Source organism: Sparus aurata, chromosome 7 (assembly GCF_900880675.1).
Source record: "Sparus aurata chromosome 7, fSpaAur1.1, whole genome shotgun sequence".
Classification (NCBI taxonomy): Eukaryota; Metazoa; Chordata; class Actinopteri; order Spariformes; family Sparidae; genus Sparus; species Sparus aurata.
Window position 1 is genome coordinate 13,920,572 of NC_044193.1, and position 23,909 is coordinate 13,944,480.

Below are 23,909 nucleotides of genomic sequence, written 5' to 3' on the forward strand. Positions count from 1 at the left end.
TGTCCTGTTGGCACGGTGCAGAGTGGGTGGGTCAGGGGGTTTTTGTGGTTGAACATTCACAGCAGTACCCCCACAGTTAAATCCCCACCCTCACAAATCAACATACACACACGCTTTGAATCCGTCACTTACCCCACATGTCCGTGCACACATATGTTAATACATGAGGTTGTGGATCACACACATAATTACTTATTGTTAAGCTTGTTTCAGTCTTGACGGTACCTGAGGGGCTTTGGATCATTTCCCCCTCACTTCCCCGCTCACTTTCAAAACACACTTTTCCTTTCAAACCAAGGATGGAGTACTGTGTGATTTAGCTTATTTCCATCAATTGTTTGTGTCTTAAAAAAATCAACAGTTATCACAAGCCTCACTCACAAACACTGTAATTCAGCCATTAAACTATAATGTGCTAGTCCCTTAGAGGGTCTGAATGATAAGTGGGGAATTTATCAGCTGTCGTGATGGGAAAATAAGCAGTTTTTTTGTGTACCGAATGACTAGAATCTGCTCATTAAAGCAGACAAGTGAAAAAAGATAAGTTCACCGAAGTGCGTAGCCCCACTCAGTAAACTGAAACACAGCTCGGCTGAGTTCAGCTCAATAACTAGTCAACTGAGAACAGAGAATTTAGTTTGATGTAATAACGTTTGCAAACTCAAGGCTTAAGCCCTAGTTTGTGGTCGACCCTTTATTTTTTTCAGGGCTGATACAGATACCAATTATTAATAAACAAGGAGACCGAAAACCAAAATTTGGAACCCATATGCATTTGAAAAAATATATGTATTGTTAAAATTTTAAATAACAGTACCAACTAAAATGTACTGAAGTTGTAATAACTTTTGTTACTTATTACTTTGTCAGTTCAGATAATTCAGTGTTGTCTGACTATTACCTTTGACCCATAACAAGTCAGATATTGTTGTTAGGTGGGACAGTAAGAGAGACTACAGACAAAAAATGCTGCATCAGAGCCGAAGTAGAGCATTTTTTAATACATTTCTTTTATCGGCAACTAAAAAAAACAAACGGACAACAACAATCAGAAAAATGCAAAATATTGGTCCTGATAAACTGCTTGTCCTGCCCTATCATGAATAGAACATATAAACAAAATATTTGGTTGTGCTTCCAGACTTAATGAGAGGGAACAAGAGGGAGAGGGGTGGGCTTCAGGGACTTGCTACAATTTAGTGAATGTTACTTCCTGCTTGAGACATGAATAGAGGGGCGGGGAGTTTGATGGGCTTGGGCGATTCAGTGTCTGTCTCACTCGGGGCACTCGCTCAATGTGTTGTACCTTCAGTGAACGTGCTGAACTTAAGCGTACACTGACAGTGAAAGGACCTGCCACAGTTGTCAGCTCAGCCACCTGTTTTTTCATAATGCAAGGCAGATGTCCCCGTGCATTGTAAAGTCATGTGTGCGGCACTGTGCCTTTTCCTGTGTGCAGACTGGTTAAATGTGATCCTACGCGTACAATGTCGCTCTGGATAATGTCATATATATGGATTGCAGTGCAGGATCAGCATGTGTGTTTGCTGTCTTGAACACAGCCCATTCAATGACAAACAACAAATGGCACGAATCAATGAGTGAGCGCATCCCGTCTCACATTCACTCGTAACCAACTGCGAGTGCAACTGAACTGACTAATGAACAGATCCTTTCAGGAAGTGAATGAGTTCAGTTCAGCTCGCCCCAAATAATTTGTTTCCTTTAAACAAAACATTCACAAACATTCACAACAATAATCAGCAGGGATTTTGTGTTTTGCTCCTGTATTCTGTTGCTTGGAAGCTTCTTCCCCGCGAGCGATTTTAAGCCTGACGCTGTCGCCCCTCCCATCTGAATCACCCCCCTCTGCTCTAATGTCAACAAATATTGATGGTGCATCATTAACAAAGTTGATATGAATGGACTTTGTCACCCCTCTCATTATTCTTTGTCTTGATTTCTGGAATGACCACGCTCCAGCGTTTGTAACTATGGTTCCCAGAATGCTGTGGGAGCTGAAAGCAGTAAGTTTGTTGCCATGGCGTCAGTTAGATACCTGTGTGCCACATATTTAGACCCATTTATTTGCCTATATTTGTTTGCGTGTGACTCACTTCAGGATTACTCTATTCAAGCATCCAAACAATTGTCATTGGGTGAAGTATTTGCTAGCTGACACAAGTATTCAAATAACTTGCTTTTATGTAGTGACAAGCTGCGAGGACCTCTGATATTAAATGCCAAAGCAAATATATTACATTTGATCTCATAAAACATACCTGTTGGTGTGTGTTCCCCTTTTTGTTTTGAGCCAGGTCATAACACAAGCCAAAATGGTTGTGAACCTCTGATCTCAAGTTGTCACAGGAGGAGCTTGTTTACTGTAAACTGCGGCGATCGGTGTCCTCTTGCAGCAGGAAATACAACTTTCTTGTGCCTTGTAGCCTCGGGGTGTTTTCACACCTGTAGTTTGGTACATTTTGGTCCAGGCCGAGGGGAAGAAAAAAAATCGTGCATTGTTGCATTTTTATTCTGGTTCGGTTTTCTGTTCACACTACATTTATATAAACAAAGCAAGGGGAGAAATATGAAGTTATACAGACTGACAAGGACCAAGTGAGGGAGCAAACTCCAGAGCAGTTTGTGCGCCACTTTAAATGCTTCTGAGGGGTGTGTGAGCTCAGTTCTCAAGAGCTCCCGAAGAAATAACTGATTATTAGCATTATTAGTATTACGAGACTGCTAATCTCATGGTATGAATAATGAATGATGAGTAAGAGGTGGAGACGGGACGAAAAGGAGGCATGTCGTTCAGTAGTGTGTGCTGAGGGATTACTGTCACACATGTTTTGATGGATTTAATGAATGTACAGCCTACTACAATTAGGATACAAGCAGCTTTTGGTTTATTACTCAGGGAAATACCTACGCTTACATGCAGAATGAACATGTTACCTTAAAATACAGGGCTTAAGAATGCTTCCTGAATAATTCACGATCAGCAGATGGATTTATTAGTAATTTGGCTTATTGAAATCATTCTAAAATCCCATATCTGTTATCGAAAATCTGCCTGCTTTCGCACCTCAAACAAACTGCACCAGAGCTCGCTTGGAAGCGGACCAGGTACAACCTTTTAAAGCGATCTCACTCCAGTTCCTTGGCCCACTTTGAGATTCGATTGACGGCTCACCGAAGGCACACTTACCAGAAAAAAAACACACCATACATACATTTTAACCGAACCAAGAGGTGAAAGCCCCCTAAAACTGAGCATTGTTTTTAAACCCACCTGCGTATTTAAAAAAAATTGAGGTACTTTTCATGGAATATCCTTTAGAAATAAAAACCACTGAGCGTTACACATGAGCGAGGCCACCTCCTCCTCCTCTTCCTCTTCCTCTTCGGTTGGAGATCCATGACGAGGCTCCTCTTTTGGAGATACGAGATGGAGATATGATGTGATGCGAGCTGGGATGCCTCTCTCCTCTCTTCTCCAGTGATCTGATAGCCAGTAATGGGCCCTGTAGCCGTGAGCCTGGCAGCACCACTCACTGTGGCTTATGTGTCACACTGTACCCAGCATTCACTAAGAGTTAGTCGAGCGCAAGCAGCCGGGATATTGAGCTTAGTAAAGTGTGTGTGTGTGTGTGTGAGAAAGAGAGAGAAAGAGAGCGAGACAGATAGATACAGTGTCAGACTGATTGACAGGAAGAAGTAGAAACTGTAACTTTCCTGCAGAGTTTTTAGAAAAAAAGTGCTTTACAGTAAAAACCTGTGGCTGGACTGTGGCCCGTGTTTCTCTCTCATTTTCAGTCAACCTGAAGTTCCTCTTTCCCCGGTGTGTTTATTTTAGAAAGGTGGCTTTGTTCTATTTACTGTACCCACTCCCTCGGCAGCCTCTACCCCCGTCAGACCAGTTAGAAAAAGGGGAGCGACGAGGAAGAGGAGGAGGAGGTGGAGGTTGGGGTGGGGGGAGAGAGAGAGGGAGGGGAGGAGGGGCGCATGATGTTTGGACAAACGGACAACCCGAACAGGATATAGAGGTCTGCAGCCTGTGGGTGTGTCGGTTTGGCCGAGGCGCAGCTCGCACACACACACACATACACACAATCGTGGGAGTGTTCCCGCTGGAGGGCAAAGTCTCCCTTCCTCTTACACATTCATTCTCTCCCTTTTCCCTCCTTCCCTTCATTCCCCCTTTCCGCCGTCACACCCCTCCACACCTCCTTCCTTTAGACCTCTCTGTCTCCTTCATCCCTCATTCCTTCTCTTGTGACAAGAAAAAAAACGCCCCTCCTCCCTTTTGAAAAGAGGAAAAAAAGAAAGTGTTAAAGATACAGAAGAGTTGGCCAACAGCAATGAGAAACCAGGAGGGAGAGGCCAAAATCACCACAGGGGACAATTATGGCTTGGGCTGTGTACATACAAGTGTGTGTGTGTGTGTGTGTGTTTGTGTGTGTGTGCGTGCTTCTTTTCGGGTTTGATAGTTGGCGAGGCGTTGAGACAGTCCTGGAAGCCACTATCTGTCCTTCACAACTATTTGTCCACTCCTTCTCTCCTCTATCCCTCCTTCCCTCCGTCTGTTTAGACCTTTCTCGCCATCCCGTCAATTCACGCTGTCACTTCTATTTTAACTCATCAGCCGTGTGTGTGCGTGTTTATGTGTTTGCTTGTGTGCGCCTGTGTGTGTGTGTGTGTGTGTGTTTGGTTTCAGATTGAGTCTATGGGCTTCAAATAAAGGCTGTGGGTCACACTTCCTTCTCATGATGTGTGAGCTCCTGTTTGTTTGTTTAAAACTGGAACTTCCAGGTTGTGTTCAGGTGTAATCAGAAACGAGTCAGCGACGCAGCGAAAAAGTTCCCTGTGGAAGTTTTCAGATTCTTTTATCAGCACCGACCTGTAGACACATTTAGCGTCTAGTGGGTGAACACAGCAGAGAGCTTAGCAACTCAAGACCAGGATGGTTCAAAAGTAAGCGGAGTCCAAAAATAGAGCTACGAGAGAGTGAATATTAGACTTAAATTCGGCAGGAAACCCGAAACAAGTTGTTTCTTGTCTAAATATACGTATGCAACTATTTGCCATATCAACTTTAAATAACTTTGGTGTTTTTTTTCCTTTAAATACCATCCATAAAGCACTGAAAGAGACAAATAGATAGGCAAGGAACGAGACGCGAGAAACAGTTATGATGACATGTAAACAAATACGCGCCAACACCATGGGAGCTGTAGTGTTTTTTTAATGCAAATCATAGTCAGATCAAAATCAGCTGTATTTGCCAAGTATGTTCACGCACACAAGGAATTTATGTCACGGAAATAGACATATAGTGAGGAACATGGACAACAAGAGCCCAACTCAACTTTATTTATATATAGCACTTTACACATAACAAAGTTGATCCAAAGAGCTTTACAGCCCCACAGAAGAAAACTAAACTAAAACATAAAAAGGAGACAAACACGAGAGAGGAAAAAGAAATTAGCGTGAAGATGCAATAATCAATAATCAGTAATCATTACTGTTATTATAACGGCACTAATGATAACAACAGTTGCTGATAATATATTGCCGCCATATCATAACAGCACCATTAACAGTGACAACAGCAGTAATAACAATAGTAGTGAGGGCACACAGCCAAATGGAGCGGCCCTGAAGAGACAACAGAGGAATCACCTGGGCTGATAAGAACTTAAGACAAGGTTTAAACAATGATAAAGACCAAAGAAATATGAGTGGTCAGAAGTGTTCTGCACAACAGCAGGTAGAAGAAGGTCAGTGCAGATTAAAATCACCAATGGCCAACAGTATAAGAGTATACACAATAAAAGTCTGTATATGTATATAGTGGTGCAGTGAAGCAATAGAAGTAGTTCGAAGACATAAATACTGAATGAATACGTGTGCGTGGGGTGAATGGATTACACACATTATATGCTATATATACATTATACTTACGTTTAAAGAGTGTACATTATATAGATCGTCATCACGCATAACAACAATAGAAATACATCTTTTTAAATCACATTTTCAGCTTTCTGTACAGTAAAACTCACAAACATGCCTCCAGTCGTACTCGCTGTCCTGTGTTGAGAAAAACTTTTATACCTAGTCTAGTGGTGACTTTCATTTTTTCCCTCTATTCTAGCTGCATTATTTTAGAGTAAAACAAATTTCATCACATGGACTATGTTATGTGAGCCGGATATATGACAGGTGATGAGTGTATGATGATATGAACATATTCAAATGGAGCATTTAAGATGGTAAAAACATGTTATAGAAGTGCGTGGATGTTTTTGTGTTCCTGGGTTTCTGACACTGTATAAAATCACAATGTGTTTAGATTCGTATCACAGCAGCTACACTCGTAGAGCTCAGGAACATGATTCACGCCTCTAGCCAGCTAGCCAGGAAGTAATGTCAGGTCTTTGTCTCCTGTATCCTCTGCTCGCCGTCTTTAAACATAATGCTAGTTTTACAAAAAGAGGCCAAACCTCAGCCCCCCCCCACCCCTCTTCTCTCCCTCAACCCCTTTGCCCCAGATCACCTGCCAACCCACATTGCTCATTGTTTCCACCTTCGTCAACCTCCCTCACACACCACCAGCAGCAGCATGCAAAGAATAACTCCACCTGATCCGTTTGATATCCTCCCCACTACCTCTATCTCAGCTCCTCTGCCCCCATCCCTCTTCCTCGTAATTCGGTATCTTTGAATCTAGCTTGCTTCAGGTGGGATCTCCCACAACAGAGCGAGCCTTAGTTTTTGGTATTAACAGTAACTCCCCAGTTGAGGATAGATCTGACCTGGGGGGGGGGGGGGGGGGGGGGACACTTTAAGGGGCCCTTGTGCGAATTCAGAGTGAACGAGAGACGGTGCGTTTGAAGGTTGGGAAAAGTAAGAGAGGGTGACAGAGTTTCTGCTGTGTGTGTGTGAGTGTGGGAAAGCATGTGAGATAGATAGAGAGGTAGAGAAAGACAGTGTGTGTGTGTGTGTGTGTTTGCGTGTACATGGTGTAATTGTCTGTGACCCTGGCATTTTTTTTTCTTTTTTTTTTTGTGGTTAGACTGTTTGGCCTTCCCATAGTTCCTCTGGCCTCAGAGACATCTAGCTTCAAGGTTTAAGTGTGTGTCTCTGTGTGCAGAGATGTGGAGCAGTGTGTGTCTGTGTGTGTGTGTGTTGTAGAGGAGAGGAGACAGGGAGCATTGGGGGTAAGAGGTGGATTTGATAGCGCAGGACACCGTCTCTCCACCCTCTCCCCCCTCCATACCCCTGTGTTCAGGCCTTGATAAGTGGAGCCGGAGTCTGTGGGGGTTAGGGATTCCTGTCTGGCACAAACACACACATACACATAGACATGCACGCACGCACACACTGGGATCCGCCCGCTCTTACATTCCTGTGTCCGACTAAGGAAGCAGCCTAGCCGTCTTCCCCTCCACTCCCAAATTATCCCCTTCTCCTAAAGTCACTGCATACTTATCACACGCCTCTCTACCTCTGTCCTCCATTCTGACTCATGCATACCTCCTCTATCTATCGTGTTCCCAGTCCTCGCTGTGCTACCACCGCGCTCCGTGCAAACAGCGCATCTAATCATCCGGCGGTGGTGATTCGTAAAAATGTTCTATTAGTGAAGAAGATCTGACATAATGTCACCTTGTTGCCAGTTTAAACACACGTCCGTGTATAATTTTCATGAAAGGCAGACGTAGAAGGACACCAGAAACTGCGCTCGGAGGCGTCGGAATTCGTTGCACAGACAGATATTTAAGAAAGAATTAAATTCCAAAAACATAATTTCAGATATTTCTGCTGCGTGTCCGTCCTTCTGTCCCTGTGGGGTTTTTTTTTGTTTGATCTTACGCTGCTCACCCTTTTTAAAAATGTTTTGCTCATTGCCCAAACTCCTACATGTTCAACTTTTCCTCTTTACCCCATCTCTCCCTTTCACCCTCTTAACCTTCTCTACCTCCCCTTTCGCTATCCCTCCCTACCTCCCTCCCCCATCCTACTCCTCCCTCCCTTCCAGGGGTGTGTAACAGGGGTTAGGAAGGGGTCATGTGGTCTCACGCTGCCCTTCTCTCTAATGGCTTCTTAATGAGAGAGTCAGAGAGGGAGAGAGAGGAGCAGTTTTGAGAAGCGGGGTGAGATATCAGCAGCTCTGCTCAGGGCGCTGACTCTCTCTCTCTCTCTGTCTCTCTCTGTCTCTCTCTGTGTGCGTGCACGTGTGTGTGTCCATGCGCTGTATGTGTGTGCGCACGCCTGCACTTTTCGAGCGACCCCTCTGTCCATTTCGAGCCCTTTCTGAGCTCTATGTTCCTCTCCAGGGGAAAGAGGAAATGACACGTTTGTAGCTTTGAATAAGCACCGGGGCTCATCACACGCACTGTCCACTGGGCCTGGCTGGCTCGGGGGTGGGTGGGAGATGTTGTGGAGGTGAGGGAGGAGGGGTGGGGCTGCGGCCCGCTCTTTAATTTGCACAGCTTCAGCTGATTTGATCATAAGCAATTAATCTCAATGGCTCAGCCAGGCTGCAGTGGGGGAAGAGAAGATGAACACAGTGCCACTGTATGCACGCCTCCCTCGCTGTGGTTTTCCCCTCTTGTCCGCACAGCTTGATTTCTGCTCGTACCTCTTGTACTTTGTATCATAGTCATAGAGGAAGCATGCTGTGGCATTTGTTTTCTCTTGTCACTCATGGTTTCCCCCTGCACAACAGTGTGGTTCATTGAGCAAATGATGGGTTTGCAGACAAATATCTCCAAAAAGTGTGTTTTAAAAAGGATAAGTTCACCCCAAAATGAAAATTCTATCAATATCTGGTCTCTGTTGTAACATTCTCCTTAACAACTGAAGTAGATGGGGACATGTTTTTAAAATGTAGAAAAACAATTAAGAAAAAAACATAAAATGGATCCATCCAGTGTAATCCTCAGTCTTTGGAAGCCCTGAGAAACCAAACTGATTTGAGAATAAGTCATTTATTCCCAGTCTGGGATCATTAAAGTAATTCTATCTATCTAAACTATTTAGAACCTTTTGAAAGCTGAAATCTTGACTGTAGCTGCTAAACTAAAAGTGTTAAGCGCACACTGTCGAAGGGTGCAGCAGCTTGGCCATGCATCGAGGGTGTAAATATTCTTGCACCCTGTAGTCTTTTCAAAATCTACTTGGTATCTCAGAACTCGATTCTTGCCGAATGAGCTGTACGGATCTATTCCAAGTTGCTTTCTTACATTTTAAAACAAGTCCCCATCTACTTCAGTTGTTAAGGAGGATGCTGCAATGCTGTATTTTTCTGTGAAGCTTCAGAAATGTTTTGGGGAATATAAAACTTCCCCCTACTTTTCTATCAGCATGTGAGAGAGTAGATAATGACTGAAGTTTCATTTTTGGTTGCACTTGTCCTTTAATGAGGTTTTTAATGAATCACTTGTAGGGATTTGTAATGTTTTGAAAGAACCAAACTCATAAAAACAAAGTTGGATGTACATGATCAGTGCGCATAATCAGTTCCGTGATGGCTGCAGTGCCAGAACTCTGATTTATGGACTGATCTGCGTCGAGCTGCGTCTGTTTCCGTGGCATCCTCGCAGGCTGTCGAGAGGCTCGTGGAGTTGAGTGAGGTTCAACGTCCAGATCTGTCCTGTCTTGATCTTGACATTCATCCAACTTCTATCAGCTCAATCGTGACACAGATCACCACTGATCTACTAACACTAAGCTTGCAGCTTGCACAGGTTTGGCTCCCTCATCCACGTCTCATCTGTCTCACTTCCTTCCCCCGTTTAACCCTACGCCCCGTTACCTCATTTCGACCTGCGGCATCTGTAAGCGACAAACCCTGCAACTTGTTCCTTCGCGCTCCCTTTCAGCCCAGACGGTCTGCCAGTTTTCCATCTCCCTCTATCTCCCTCGCCCTTGCTTTTCCTCTCCATGGCACCATCCTCCTCCCATGCTGAGGCCAGAGCTCTCTCCATTGTTGGAGGCAGGTTGCCAAGGATACAAGCACAGAGAGGCACAGTCTTAATGTTATAAGATGGGAGAGATGAGTGGGGAGCGGGGAGAGGGGCAATAGCTCTCCTACTCTCTGGTCACTGGGCGGCCTGACAACACACTAATGCTCTACAGAAAACACGAAACACCCAATGCTCCCTGCCCTGTGGAGGGAGCAGAGTGACATCGACTGTTTGTGGAGGGACCTCTTGTACTGTTCATCTGCTCCCTGCTTGCCTGGTGTGACTCGGGGTGTGTTTGCGGTGTACGTCTTCACGTGTTGTCCTTTTGTACATTTGTCAGGCGGTAACTTGATGGAAGGGGGGGGCTCTTGAGTGGTTGGTCCGCACAGCATTTATTCATCTTAACAAGACTGAAAAAAGTCAAACGTGAAAGGGAAGTAAAAGGGGAGAATCTGCTGGTGCGTTGGGTCCAACTGATACACTCCATGTTAATTTTTGGCATTTTGACGCCACAGTGGCACCACAGTGTGGTGGCATTCAGGAAACAAGAGGAGAGAGAGGGGGGATGTATCATTCAACAAGTGGAACCAAACTGGGGCTACTGAGGTTATGTGAAATGCGTCTTGTCCATTCAACAATCATGTCACCCCAGACTGGAAATGTTTCCTGTATTGGATCTGTTTCACATGCAGTTGACAACTTGAAGGTGCACCTTGCATGACAGTCGAAGGCTTGAAGGAGATGTATTATGCTCATTTTCAGTTTCCTAATTTTTATTTCGACCAAAATGCCCTAAATAAAAAAAAGAACAGGTTTACATGCATTAGTGCTCAAAAAACACATCTGTTTTCTCCTGCTGTCCAGAGCTGCAACACTTTATTCCCCCTCTGTCTGAAAGGCTCTGTTTTAGCTCTGGTCTCTTAAAAGGCCCTGCTTCCTGAATACCCAGTCGCCTCTGATTGGTCAGCTCACACATGCCCGAGCCACACTGCTAACTACAGAGCAGCTGTGCTAAATCAGTTCTTAAGTGCCAAACTAGCCGCCAGGCATAAATTATGCAAATGTGTGACTCTGTGATGTAATGTGATGCCACAAAGAATTAAAAGCGAGACAACTGACGACGCATTTCAGGACCAGTGTTTTCTGTGGGAGAGAAGAGTTTACGTTTGTGCAGACTTTGACCTTTTTTCATTTTCAATATGTTGAAACTCTTCATATCTTTGCGATCAGTTTTCAATACATGATGTGACAACATTGTGTTTGTGGTCTGGTTAGGTTTAGGCACTAAATCCACTTGGTTCTGGTTTGGAACAGATCATGTTTTGGCCTTGGCTGACCTTGTTGTGTCACCACAAACAGGCGCAGCGTTAAAAATATCCAGTGGTTTCACGCCTACAAATGATGACGTCAACAGTTTGAGCGCCATCTCACCTCACAGTCACACCAGCATCATACCATCCACCTCTTGACATGATAAGAGCTCATATGCATGTAATCTGAACATGACATAGACATGTTGATATGACATGTATGTCATGTGAAAATGAATTCGAAGCTATCCGGAGTTTGCAGAAACATAAAATGCCAACTGGGCTGAGACACCCTCTTCGTTTATCTTTACTGAACAAATTCAATTTTCATGTGTCGTAGTGTTTAGCTTTCTGTTCTCATTAATAATTTAGTAGTCCGCTCCAGAATGTCCAGCTGGAAACAAGTTGATTTTGCCAACTTTGACTGGTTGTTAAACTCGTCCTTAATTCATTTCCAGGGAGCAGTAAAGAAGTAATTATGGCTTGTTAGTTGCCTGGAGCTTGTGAGCTGGTCAGTGTGAGTCGGAGAGAGTGTTTTAACCCACACACCAAATAACCCACAGGCTCTGTCCAGCATCCCCACCCAGACTCTTTGTCGTTTTCCCTCCTCCACTTTCCATTATCCCTCCTCTCAACCTCTCTCTTTCTCTCCCACCTCACCCTTCAAACACGACCCTGGACAAGGCTGGACAAGGCTTTTGGGCACGTGCCCGCTCACCAGTTCCTCCCCTGTGCATAAAGCCAAGACATAACCTCTCTCTCTCCCTCCCAATCGCTCCATCTCTCTCTCTCTTTGCTTTTAGCACAAAGCCCTGCGTGTCTGCCTTCCTTCCCCACCCAGCATTCTTTCCCCATGCAGACCTCTCCCCCGCTCTCTTTTCTCTCTCGCTGTTGACTTCCCTCCTACCCGCCAACTCGCTCAGCCTCACCCTACCTTTCATTAGCCCACTCTTTATCTCACACTCGGCTCGCTCCCCCCCCATCCCCCGACCCCACCACCCCCCTTTCCACTCTCCTATCTCGCCAGCTTTTACACTCCGCGTACTCGCTCTCTTTTTCTCCCCCCTCAGTTGCTCCGGCTTTTGTTTCTGATACATCTTCATTTATTCCTCTCTCCCTCTCTTTCCCTGCTGACCCTATTATTTTTATATTCTCTCTCCTCTCTCTGCCATCACTCCCCCTCTCCCTCTATCTCTCTCTCTCTGCCTCCCTCCCACTCCTCTCAGTCCCTCTAAGCTGCATTAACTCCCCAGATTACCTTGAGCCCTGCAATCCTCCATCCCCCACGCACACACCGCTCCCTCTTTCCCTCCCTTCCTTCACTCATTCATTTGCTCACTCGGACTACGTCCGCAACGAAGGTGGCTAATTTCGAAAAAGGGCGACTCGTGACCATGCTAGCATTTTCATGGTATTTTCACGGGGATCTCCGTCCAGGCAGAAAAGTGACAATCGGAAACTTGACAAATCTGTTGCCCGACGTCCTTTATTTTGCTGTGCATTGCTGCCAACATCTGGTAAACAGCGGCACGGACACAGCCAGGTTAAGTCCATCACCTCCGGCTCCGCTCCGCTTGATCACCTGACATGTTCCAGTACAGCAGGGCTCATGATTAATTCTATTCTTTGTCATATTTTTTCTGCTTTTGTTGTCGGAATGAGCATAAGATAACAATTGGATGGCCAGTCACGAAAGCAAAGCAGATGTGCTGAGATGTTGTGTTGTTTGATAGCGTGATATCGACATTTAAAATGAGAAGGATTTAACAGCAAGTTGAATGGAAGTCCGCTTCCATTTAACCTTCTCTGTCACAGTAAAAAAAAACAAAAAACTGTTCTGCAAAAAGAGGAAAGTATTGCAGACAGTTATGAGGCTGGATGCAACGGTACAAACTCGTCTTTTGACAAAACGATGGCGCACTTGTTTTCCAATTAGCAACCAGTCAAATTCACTTGCAGGCTTTCTAATTCACCTTTTTCTACCACTTATGTGACTCTTTAATAAACATACCACAATGATTAAACTGGTTATAAAACAGTCTGCATTTAATATGCTTCTATGAATATGACATCCATAAGCAAATAAGACCGTCAGCGAGAAGATCAGTTATTTTCATATAGTTGTTCTGTCGCTGGGGCGCATTTGGAAAATTACTATTTTTTGATGAGGAAGAGTTGAGGTGTCCCACAGCTTGACGAAAGAAGGCGCTCTGTAGTCAGGTGGTACAGCAATGGGTACAGCTGTAATGCCTGTATCTTGCTGTTCGCTTATTATTTCGAAGACATCACCGGGGAATGTTGATAACTTCAGCTCTAGCTCAACAAAATTACAGTTATCAAGCAACACACTCAGTCGGATTACATGTAACCTCGGTGTATGACTGGTAGAGCTTCACTTTGTTTCACAACAGTCATATTAAAGTTATTTTTTATGTTTTGTTATGATGACCTGTTTATTGTCTTTTAAAAAAAAAAAAAAAAAAGAAACAGTACAATACCAATACAGGAAGTAAGCATGAAGTGAGTACAATAATTTGTAAAATCGCAAATTCAAAATACATTATGCAATAAATGATTAAGGTAATAAGCAACAAAATGAAAGGAGACATTCGCATCCTGCACAAAGTTGTGTTTCAAAAGGAAAACAAGCTGTGAGTTCTATTCATCACCTTTCCGTGCAAAGGCAGTGAATGTCCAACGTCCAAATCAAAACCACATTTGTCCAAAAATCTAAACCACATTTGCCGCAATGATCAACGAAAAAATGTAAGTTCTGTTTTGCTGCTTTAAAAAGAAAAAGGGCACAATCCAGAGAAGGATATGCCAGGAGGAGAGTGAACGATCAACTGTAGCAGATGGAGAGAGAACTCAAGAAGAGATATAGTGACTGAATAAAGCGCTAGCGGTTAGCTCGTCCGCTACCCTTCAAACTGGGGGGCCACTTTTATAGTGTGACCAGGACCCTGAAAGCCTCCAGTACATCCACCAGGCAGCAGATGAGTGTCAGATCAGACTTTGGTTGACACTGCAGAATTCTCAAATTTTGCAAAGTGTAAAAAAACAACAACAAACAAACAAGAAAATAACAACATGGCGGCAGGTTAAGATATTGTTAATGAGACGGTGCGGCAGCAAGTCTTCAGAGCCTCATGTGTGCAGCCCCTCATGCACATTTGTGTAATAGTATATCTCGGAGGTGCAGGGTCCGTTTTTTTTTCGAGCACCCTCACATTGTTCCGATGCTGCTTTTTCGAAATAAAGCTTCGTTTTAGGTGTCAGAAGCAGCAGCGCGGTTGTTGTCAGCAGGCCAAAAACATAGAGGAAAAAACGCGCATTTTCAAATTTAGCAGGCTTATAACTGTAGACGCACTCTTACACACTCACTCACCCCCACCGTCAATAGTCACTCATCCCTCCCCTCCTTCCCACAGCCTCTGTAACCTCCCCCTCACCTCTCCTCGCTCCCCCCTTCACTCACCCACCCACCCACACTCCATCACCCCACCGTCCACCTCTCACCCCACCACTCTTGCAATCGCTGTGCTCCTCTTCTCTTCTCTCCCTCTCCTCCCCTCCACCCACACTCTCTCTTTTTCTCCGAGCCCCCAGCAGTACCACCATCACCACCAGCACCATCATCTCTCTCTCTCTCTCTCTCTCTCCTCCCTGTCTTTTACCACTCTCTTCCCCTCCATCCCTCCCTCCTCTAAAGCCTTCAGGCTCTGCTTGATTTATGCTTGCCCTCCCTATCCACACACACCCCACCACCACCACCACCACCACCACCCACCCTTCCCTATCTCTCCTAGAGGTTGTGGCCCGGCTAGTCCCTAAAAACAACAGAGAGAGAGAGCGAGCAAGCGAGAGAGAGGAAGACAGAGAGAAAAGAGAGAGGGAGAGAGAATAACAACCTCTTTTACTTTCCATCCTCCCTCCTTTTTAACCCAGCATTTTTTTCATTCCCCTCTCCCACACTGCTTTTTAAATTGCCTCTGAATTCTTGAGCTGTTTTAGTGCCTCACTCCCCCTTCTCGGCTGAAATTACTTTTTTACCCTCTCAAACTCTGGCATGCTGAGGAAGCAAGTTCCACCTTCCCTCCCCTCTTTGTCCACTCCAGGACAAACACACACACACTAATCACATGTACGGTGCGCGGCGCTGTTTGTGGAAATAAAGGTGAAGGAGCGCAGGGTTTTTTTTTTTGTCCGCTCTTGTTTGGAAACATGTCGCCGCAACGTCACGCAAAAGACGGGAGTCATGTGGCGACGCGGCTCTTGTAATGCCTTGTCCTCTCCAACCCGGGGCTGGACGAGCCATTAACCAAGGCCGACTTGTGGCATGACTTCTTTCTGTGTCTTTCTCTGTCACACATATACACACACACACACACACACATGCACACACACACACACACACACACACACACAAAGATACACAGTGAGAGAGTCTTTCTCCTTTGTTTGCACACCCATACTCAAACATGCACACAAGCCCTACTTTCTTCTCTGACAGCTCTCTTGTGGTCGACAAGCCTCAGTAACTCGTTGCTTAACCACCCTGGACTTTTTTCTCTCCATTGTGTTTGGCTACTGTCTCTGTTGATTTGAAGGTGTGGCGTGTGTGTGTGTGTGCACGTACGTACGTACGTATGTATGTGTGTTTGTGCAACTGGAGGTGTTAGGGGAGTGTGTCCGTCAGCGGCCAGGTCATTTGCGCGTACACAACTAGAGTGATTTATGTTTATCCATCCATTTATTTATCCCAAAAAAATTTTTTTTGTCTGTTTGTAGAAATGGAAACTCCCTCACAGAACAGCGTTTGACTTCATTCAGAGGCGAAACACACACACATGCACGCACGCACGGACACACTCCTTGAGCACAATCAGAACAGAAGATCAGGGGTCAAACCGGGTCAGCTGACCCCTCCCTCCTTTTTCAGGCCCTTCTCTCTCCTCCTTCTTTGCTGCGTCAAAGTGCGCTCTCTAATAACACAACTCCCTTTTGAAACACGCACACACACACACGCGCGCACACACACACACACACACTTCACTCAGATATACAGTGCAGCCTCCAACCACAGCACATAAAACTGTATCTTCTATCCATTAGCTGTAACTCTCTCAATGGATGATAAATGCAGTATCCCTCACGACACATTTGAAGTATAGTTCAACACACACATCTTTTATTCCGCGGCAAGTCTTATTCTGCCTTTGCCTTTTTCCCACTCAAGCCCCCACATAGCTCGCAGCATCGCTCACGCGCGTGCACGCACACACACGAAAGGCAAACACACACACGAACAAAGAGAACCACCATTTCCACATATTTGTCTCTCCTTTTTAAAAGGGGGTTTTATTTAGCATAAATGTTGAAGCCAAGGGTGCCGGGCTACCATGGCAACCAAATTAAACGGAGTATCTCTTCAGAAAGCAGAAATCTAAATTATTCGGACTCTTTTATGAAGGGGAAAATGAAAATTCCCTTCACTGTACAGAGACCACTGCATTGTAAAGGCAGAAGAAAGGGATGGGGGGGGGGAAGACGAGGAAAACGCTATTGTTTCTCGTGTCTGACCATGCAATTCAAAGCCATATTCCCCACGCTATTGAAATTCATAGGTTGTCTCATGACAACCGGTACGTTAACACTCAGCATATGTGCACAAAAGAGTGATGTAACCGCTGTGTCTCTAAAACTCCACATAAACCTATTGCCTTTGAAAGACACCACAATATGTGTGTCTACAAATCCTCAGCAAAACCCGGCGCACGTATGATGAAATCCATAAGCTGCGTGCATGGGATTAGGTGCGACTGTTTCTGGTGTGGTAAATGATTTTATCTGTCGGAACAGGATGAGGTTTAAGTAAGACACCAGCTATGCAGGGCCCGATAAAGCTTACATAAGTGAAGGAGGATTATGTGGTATATTCCGATTATTTGGTGCGGAAGCCTGTTTGCGGTCAGCCGAATACTAATTTCTAATATCTCACGCGCGGTCTGAGTGATGAGTCCTCGGAGAGCAGGAGACTGTACGTTGTCTGAGCGCGTCCTTTCGCTAATGAGTAAAAACACAGATATTAATTACATGCTTTTTTTGTGCGAGGAAAATCTCAAAAAAAGCGTTCCCACAACTCTGCCCGTTGAATCCGCGGTGTGTGACTGAAGCATTGTTACTGTATGACTGTGAGGAGGGTGGACATGTTCCATCTGTGGATGCACGTGTCCAGGGGATGCTGGGAAAAGTGGTCAAGGGTCGTTCACTCGTCCAATGAACAGATGAGTGGAGGGAGATGGGGGTCAGAGGTGACCCTCTTTTCTCTCTCTCCCCTTCGCCTCCTCTCCTTCCATTTGTCTGCCTCTCCTTTCTCCATATACGTGCACACGAGTGTGTGTCTTTGCGCGCGCGCGCGTGTGTGTTTGTGCGTGTTTGTTGTTGGCCCACAGCAGATCTATGTTATTGATTGACTCCTGTGGCTGCTGGGCTGCCCACTGAAGGAGGGGGCAGAGCTCTAATGAATTCCTGCACCTCATGCCCCTTGCGCCAACCCCTACACCCCCACCTTAATTAACTTTGTGTGTGTGTGTGTGTGTGTGTGTGTGAGTGTGTTTTTTGCGGCTGGGGCGTGGGTGTGCGTGGATGTGTGCGTGTGTGTTTTGTGTGTATCTTCCTCCACAGCTCCACACCCCCGCTTCTACACTCCCCTGCCTTTATATATTTCTCTTTCTCTCTCTCCGTCCGTGCCTCCTCTCCTCTTTCTTCATTCCTCCCACTTTATCTCCCTCTTTTTATATCTTCCTCCGTGAGTAGTTTTGATGGCCGCTGATTATTCCTTATGTGTGTCACTCTTATCTGCCGCGTCCCATCTCCATCCCTCCGTCCTCGGTATCTCACTCATATCTCCGCGCCGCACAGATCTACGGCCGCACGTGCGACCGTGCATACAGAGCGCGTATCCATCCATCTGGCCTGTGATCATTTATCTATACTGGCCAAGAAAAATGACTGACGGCATGCGCGAGCGTGTGTGTGTGTGCGAGACAGAGTGGTCAACATTGACCCAGGAAGGCAGCGAAGAGGCTGCACACCCATCGGTATTCCAGACGTGGAGGCAAACTACTGTCTCTGTCACCTTGACTCCCCCTGCAGCAGACGAGCGCTGCACAGGGAACACTTAGCACTACCTGACTGTAGTTAAAATGGACAACAGGGCGATTTTTGGTCTCCGGCTTCCATTGTGTCTCTCCACCCTCCCCCTGTTCTCGCTGTGCCCCCGCGTCACCCCTGTTTCTTGTCTCCACTTTGTTTATTCCCCATTAGCCCTTAAGTGTGATTTCAGCTGTCACCGCATGCGCTTTGTGCGACAGTAGCCTTATATATTAGGATGTCAGAAGGTTTCTGTCCGGAACAATCACGCGTAATTATGCGCACACACCTCCCCTTAAGGCAACGCGTGCAAGTCTGCATTAGCGCTCCGAAGTCGTGTTTGTTTTAGGTGTAGACAAGCCATTCTTTCAAAGCCTCTGAGCCTGTGATGTGCGTGGTGTGTATTTTTGTCTGCTTCTTTGTTGGAGAAAGCAACCTGTCATCAGTTAAATGTCAATTAGGAAGCAATGAATGTGTGTGTTTTTTTTGTATTTTTTGTGTGTGTGTGTGTGTGTGTGTGTGTGCGCCCGCGCTTGTGTGCGTGTTGAGCGAAGCTGTCGTCAGCAGTGTGGTCTGACAGTCTTGTAGATCTACAGTGGAACCTCCAGCGACATGTCTGCTGCTGACAGCTTCTCTACACACTCCGCTTTCAACGACACTGACGGCTAAACACACTCGCGCAGACATGGCGCGCGTGCACACACACCGCGTCTGTGTCTGCTGCCTCTCTCTCTGTCTCCTTATGATCTCCCTGTATTTTTGTTGACTGGTGATGATGAGGTATGTTAGGGAGTTGAGGAGAGAGGGAGATGATTCAGAGCGGTGACGCGATGGTAGTTGCTACCGAAAAACACTGGGTGTAAGCGATGACTCGGCTGAGTGGAAAGAGTTGGTTTTAATGTGATGTTTTTTATTGTATTTCTCACTCGAGCTGCTATCCCTGTCAGGTGAAATCTTTACATTGACAAAACCCACAACTATTCAAGTGCAGTGTCAGGGTTTATTAGTTTGACCACTGTCCTCTTTATCCGCTTTGACAAATCCAAGAGGGGCCGGATTTTCAGCCTATAGAGACGCATGTAATCCTTCAAATGAGGTTGAAACACTGGCTGTATGAAATGTTTTGTGCCTCACCACCTACTTCAATTCCTCAGCTTTAATTTGTGTTGTGTCACAAAAAAAACATTTTGGTTGATGGCTGCAGAGGGACAGAGGAGCCTAACCCACGCTCTCTTACTTCATCTCTCTTCAGGGGCAGACGTGACCGAACCCAACAGCTCAGACAGCCGCGGCGAACGCCTCGACTTCTTCCTCAAACAGGAAGAGGCACTGACCACAGAGCCCAACTACCTGGGTCCCAACGAATCGGAGGAGGCCGGGGGAGGAGCCGGGGGCGGAGCGATCTCGTCCGTAGCCAATCTGAAGGCGGCGCTGATGAGTAAGAACAGCCTGCTGTCACTGCGGGCGGAGATGATGGGAGATGATAACCCCTTGCTGTATGAGTACCTGCCCAAAGGAGGACACTCCCTGTCTTGTAAGTCACTGTTTACTAACACTGTGCTCACACTGATTGTTACGCGCGCACACACACACACACACACACACACCCAGCAAGCCACACGCCTCATCATGACTTCCAACACAAACTGCTTCGACTCTACTAGTGTATTTTTTGAGTACCTGCTCATGTGATCACCTGTGAGACATAAAACATACAGGCTTGACCGCTTTTGACATGAGTATCCTCTTCCTCTGCAGAGTATTTTCCCTCATCAGCCACTGTATTTGGATAACTCTGAACGCATGTGTGTGTGTGCGCGCGCGCGCGTGCACGTGTGCGTGTGCGTGGTGCCACTTGAGTGTGTAAAAGGTTTGCGTGGCGATGTCAGTGATGACTAGTCAGCGGTGACTCAGTGAGAGAACATTTTGCTGGGATCGCTCTCGCTGTCGTGAGAAAATTTGTTTTGTATTTTTTTATTTTTTTTTATGTGACAGTTTCTTTGTGCGTATCAGTGGGTCCACGGCTGCAATTCACAGCAGCAAAATAACACAACAGGACCGCAGCAACTGTTCACATATTATTTACCTCCTTGTACTTCAGCACCAATAACGACTGGGCAATTTGCCTCTCCTCATCGACGGGCACAATCCTCCACATCCTGTCGAAAGCACCTTCAAAATAAGTGAGCGTTTTGAAAACTGTGTCCCCTAAAAACATGTGATGGTCAAATGTGATGATTACAAATTACAGGAAACAATAGAAATTCAACCTTATTCATTTTTTTGTGAGTATCTGTGAATAGTTCGATGCTCAGGTGTGTTAAGCCATCGATGACTGTTCTTCCCTGTCTGGGTATCTGAATATCTCACCGCACAAGAAGTAGAGTAACTCTTTTTTTTCTCCACCAGTTCCTTTAGAATGAGCCATTTTTCTGATCATGATAAAATCAAAAATTCCTTGTTTGTGCTTAATTTGCCCACGTTAACAAGAGATTTCTTCTGCGTTCGCTCCGTTTTTTTTTTTTTCTTTTGCCTTCAGTGAGGGTGTTAAACTGTCAGTGTGTCTACATGTGTGTGTGTGCCAGCGCGAGCGTATATTTGCTCGAGTCCATGTCCGCGTGGGCACATTTGTGTGTGTGTGTGTGTGTGTGTGCAATTCGTGTGTTTGTGTTTCTTTGCTTTTACCGACTAGTAATTGGATCTTTTGTCCTGAGTTCTGCCTGTTTTTGTGAGCGGAAGAAAAGCAAAGGAAGGGTACAACTCGGAGCATAGTCGCGCCTTTTGAGCTGAGCCCCACTCACCTACAAAATAAAAGACGGGGCCGAGACTGAATAGACCAAAACGCGCGTTCGCCGTTGCACATTGGCGCTTGCGAACGCACGTCACATCGCATCACCCCTTTTGTGCAAGTGTTAAGTGTGTGGGATTGAGATGTTTCTGTTGGCTTAAAGAGCGGAATCAGATGCTGTCACAGCACAGATAGACAGCCTCGCAAGCTCCAGAAAAAAAAAGAGGAGAGGCTTTTTGATACGTGCTCACGCTGCACAGATACACCCAGCCTTGACTATATGAATAGGAAATTTAGAGAATTCAGAGAATGTTAATCGTTTGCTCCCTGCATAGTGAGAAAAAAAAACACACGTTGAATGACTCTTATAGCTGTGTTTCAGCCGTCACCAAGGAGGTGGTTTTTTTGGTTAGCCAAACCCTATTTTGAATTCTCTACACAATAGGGGTTGGGGAAATGGGCTTGTCGAGATGGCCAACAAGCTCCCCTCCCTCCCCGGGTCTGTCCCTGTGTCTAAATGAGGACAGAAGATAAACAAACACTGTACCTCAGATTACTGGGCGGAGGATAAGTCTGCATGGTTTGACAGATCGCTGCTCCCTGCCTCCCTCCCTTCCTCCATTCAGCCCTGTTTCCCCCTCCTCCCCTGCTTCTCCTTCACCCCTGCTTAACATCCTTCCTGTCCTTTTCTCCCTCCTGTACTCCCCCTCACGCCATCCATCCCTCCCTCCCTCCCTCCCTCCCTTCATCCATTTCTCCTTCACCCCTCCTTAACACTCATCCCTCACACTCTCCCTCGCTCCCTCCCATTCTGGCCGGCTCCTGCAGCTCCTCCTTATTTGTCTCACTCCTGTCTCTTTCCCCCTCTTTTACTTCGACTGTGGAGCATCAAAGTATGTTGGTTTTAAAATCCTGGGAAAGTATTGATCTAGGCCGAGACGAGGTAGAGCAAGGTCACCTGGCCCAATTCAAGGGAGACCACTTGGTATCAGCAAAAAAGGCCTCGACTTAGAGCTTCCGTCCCCCCCTCACCCTCCCTCCCTCTCTCCGTCTTCTGCTGTTTCTCATTCTCTCATTCCTGTATAATTGACTCTTTAATAAAACATGTTTCTCCTAAAGATTCATACATCCAAAATCAGCCCAAACTGAGAATCGATGTCACAGTTTAACCGCTGAATACCTCTCTCACTCTAACATTGCATTCTGGTCCGGCTCCTTGCCTTGTTGACAGGGCTCACGATTCAAACGCTTCATCTACATCCTCCTGTCACGTCGAATACCAAAATACAGTGGAACCAGTCTGTGTGTCAATCAGCCTGAATCCAATTAAGATCATTGGGATTTGGCCCCACTACCCCCTTTTGTGCGTCAGACAATCAATGCCAGACATTGGATTTTGCCGGACCATCCCCGCGCGAGCGCGCACGTGTCCACACCGCCACCGCGCACCAGCTGTAAAGAACGTCCAATTAACTATAGGGATCATACTGACATTATTGAACTTTTCTCTTCACTGGCTGTTCTCATCACTTCACAGCTACTATTGAAAAGTGACTCGCACCGTATTGTACTGTAGCTCCCGGTGGCTCCATAGCTAATTCTCCACAGGTTTTATGATCTTTTCCTATCATTGTGACACACAGTTTGTCCAACTGAATATTTTAGGCTCTATCATGATGAACAATATACATCTCGATATTGTGACATCTCCTTAAAGGCGCTTCATAAACGCTAGGACTGAGCGACAAAATTAAGTGTCACACTGTTTGCACCTTGATATAGATGTTGTGACAATACTATAGGCTTGACTATTAAGGAAAATGTTAAGACAGTGAGATTTTTGATGACTACTCAAATGTAGTAATGTAGATGTAATGACAAAGTGGGCAGATATTAGAACAATCTGTAAGACGAAAGTTATATTCACTATAATGCAGCCTTTAAGATGAGGAAAAGACACAGTTCCACGTTGTGCGATATCCAAAATCAGGATAAAGATATCACATTGATATATCACTCAGCCTTGCTCCACTTCTAGAATTGTTTCGCCTCCCTCCATCATATTTGTATAACAATAGAAGTGGAATTAAACTGCTAAAGGGGCCTTTTAACCAACCGGCCATGGAAAACGACAATCCTATCTGACCATTTCGTCCAGATAGACTTACCAAGTCTCGGTTGATTGGCTATTGGCAATCGGTCAATCACCTTACAGTAATTGCTTCCGCTAAAGCCAAAACAGACTTAATTGCTCTTGACCGCTCTCTAATGGCAGGTGGAGGAGACGACACGGTGATTCAGTGTCTCTGCCTTTGTGTATTTTTCCTTCTTTTCTCAGTCTTTTACTCTTGTCGCTGTGCACTGAGTCAGCCTGCTGTTATTTGTGTTCTTTACAGCCTGCCAGACACGGCTGCAATATTAAACTCGGCTTGACAAGATTGCAAAAATCTTAACTCGTATGTTGGAATTCGTTGGGAAGAGACTGTTTAACCCAGTCGACATAGTTGGTGGTGGTGCTGGTGGTGGGGGCTTACGCAGCCAGAACACCATTTGCTAATGAGCGTCTCCGTTTCACCTGTAGCTCATCACTTCGCTCTGTCTCCATTTTCCCTCTTAGTGTTGTTCCTCCTGTCCATCCTGGCGGGATCTGGGGGGGGGGGGTGGAGTGAAGCATTT

At 45.7% G+C, this 23,909-nt stretch overlaps 1 protein-coding gene across 4 annotated transcripts in view; it reads left to right on the forward strand.

Annotated features, from left to right (window-relative positions):
• zbtb46 (zinc finger and BTB domain containing 46) overlaps positions 1 to 23,909 on the forward strand; it is a 68,939-nt gene that overhangs the window by 32,240 nt on the left and 12,790 nt on the right. For all 4 annotated transcript variants that reach the window (XM_030423205.1, XM_030423203.1, XM_030423207.1 and 1 more), the window contains exon 4: positions 19,698 to 19,979. In XM_030423205.1, coding sequence (XP_030279065.1) covers positions 19,698 to 19,979 — 282 coding nt within the window. The remainder of the gene's footprint in view (positions 1 to 19,697; positions 19,980 to 23,909) is intronic.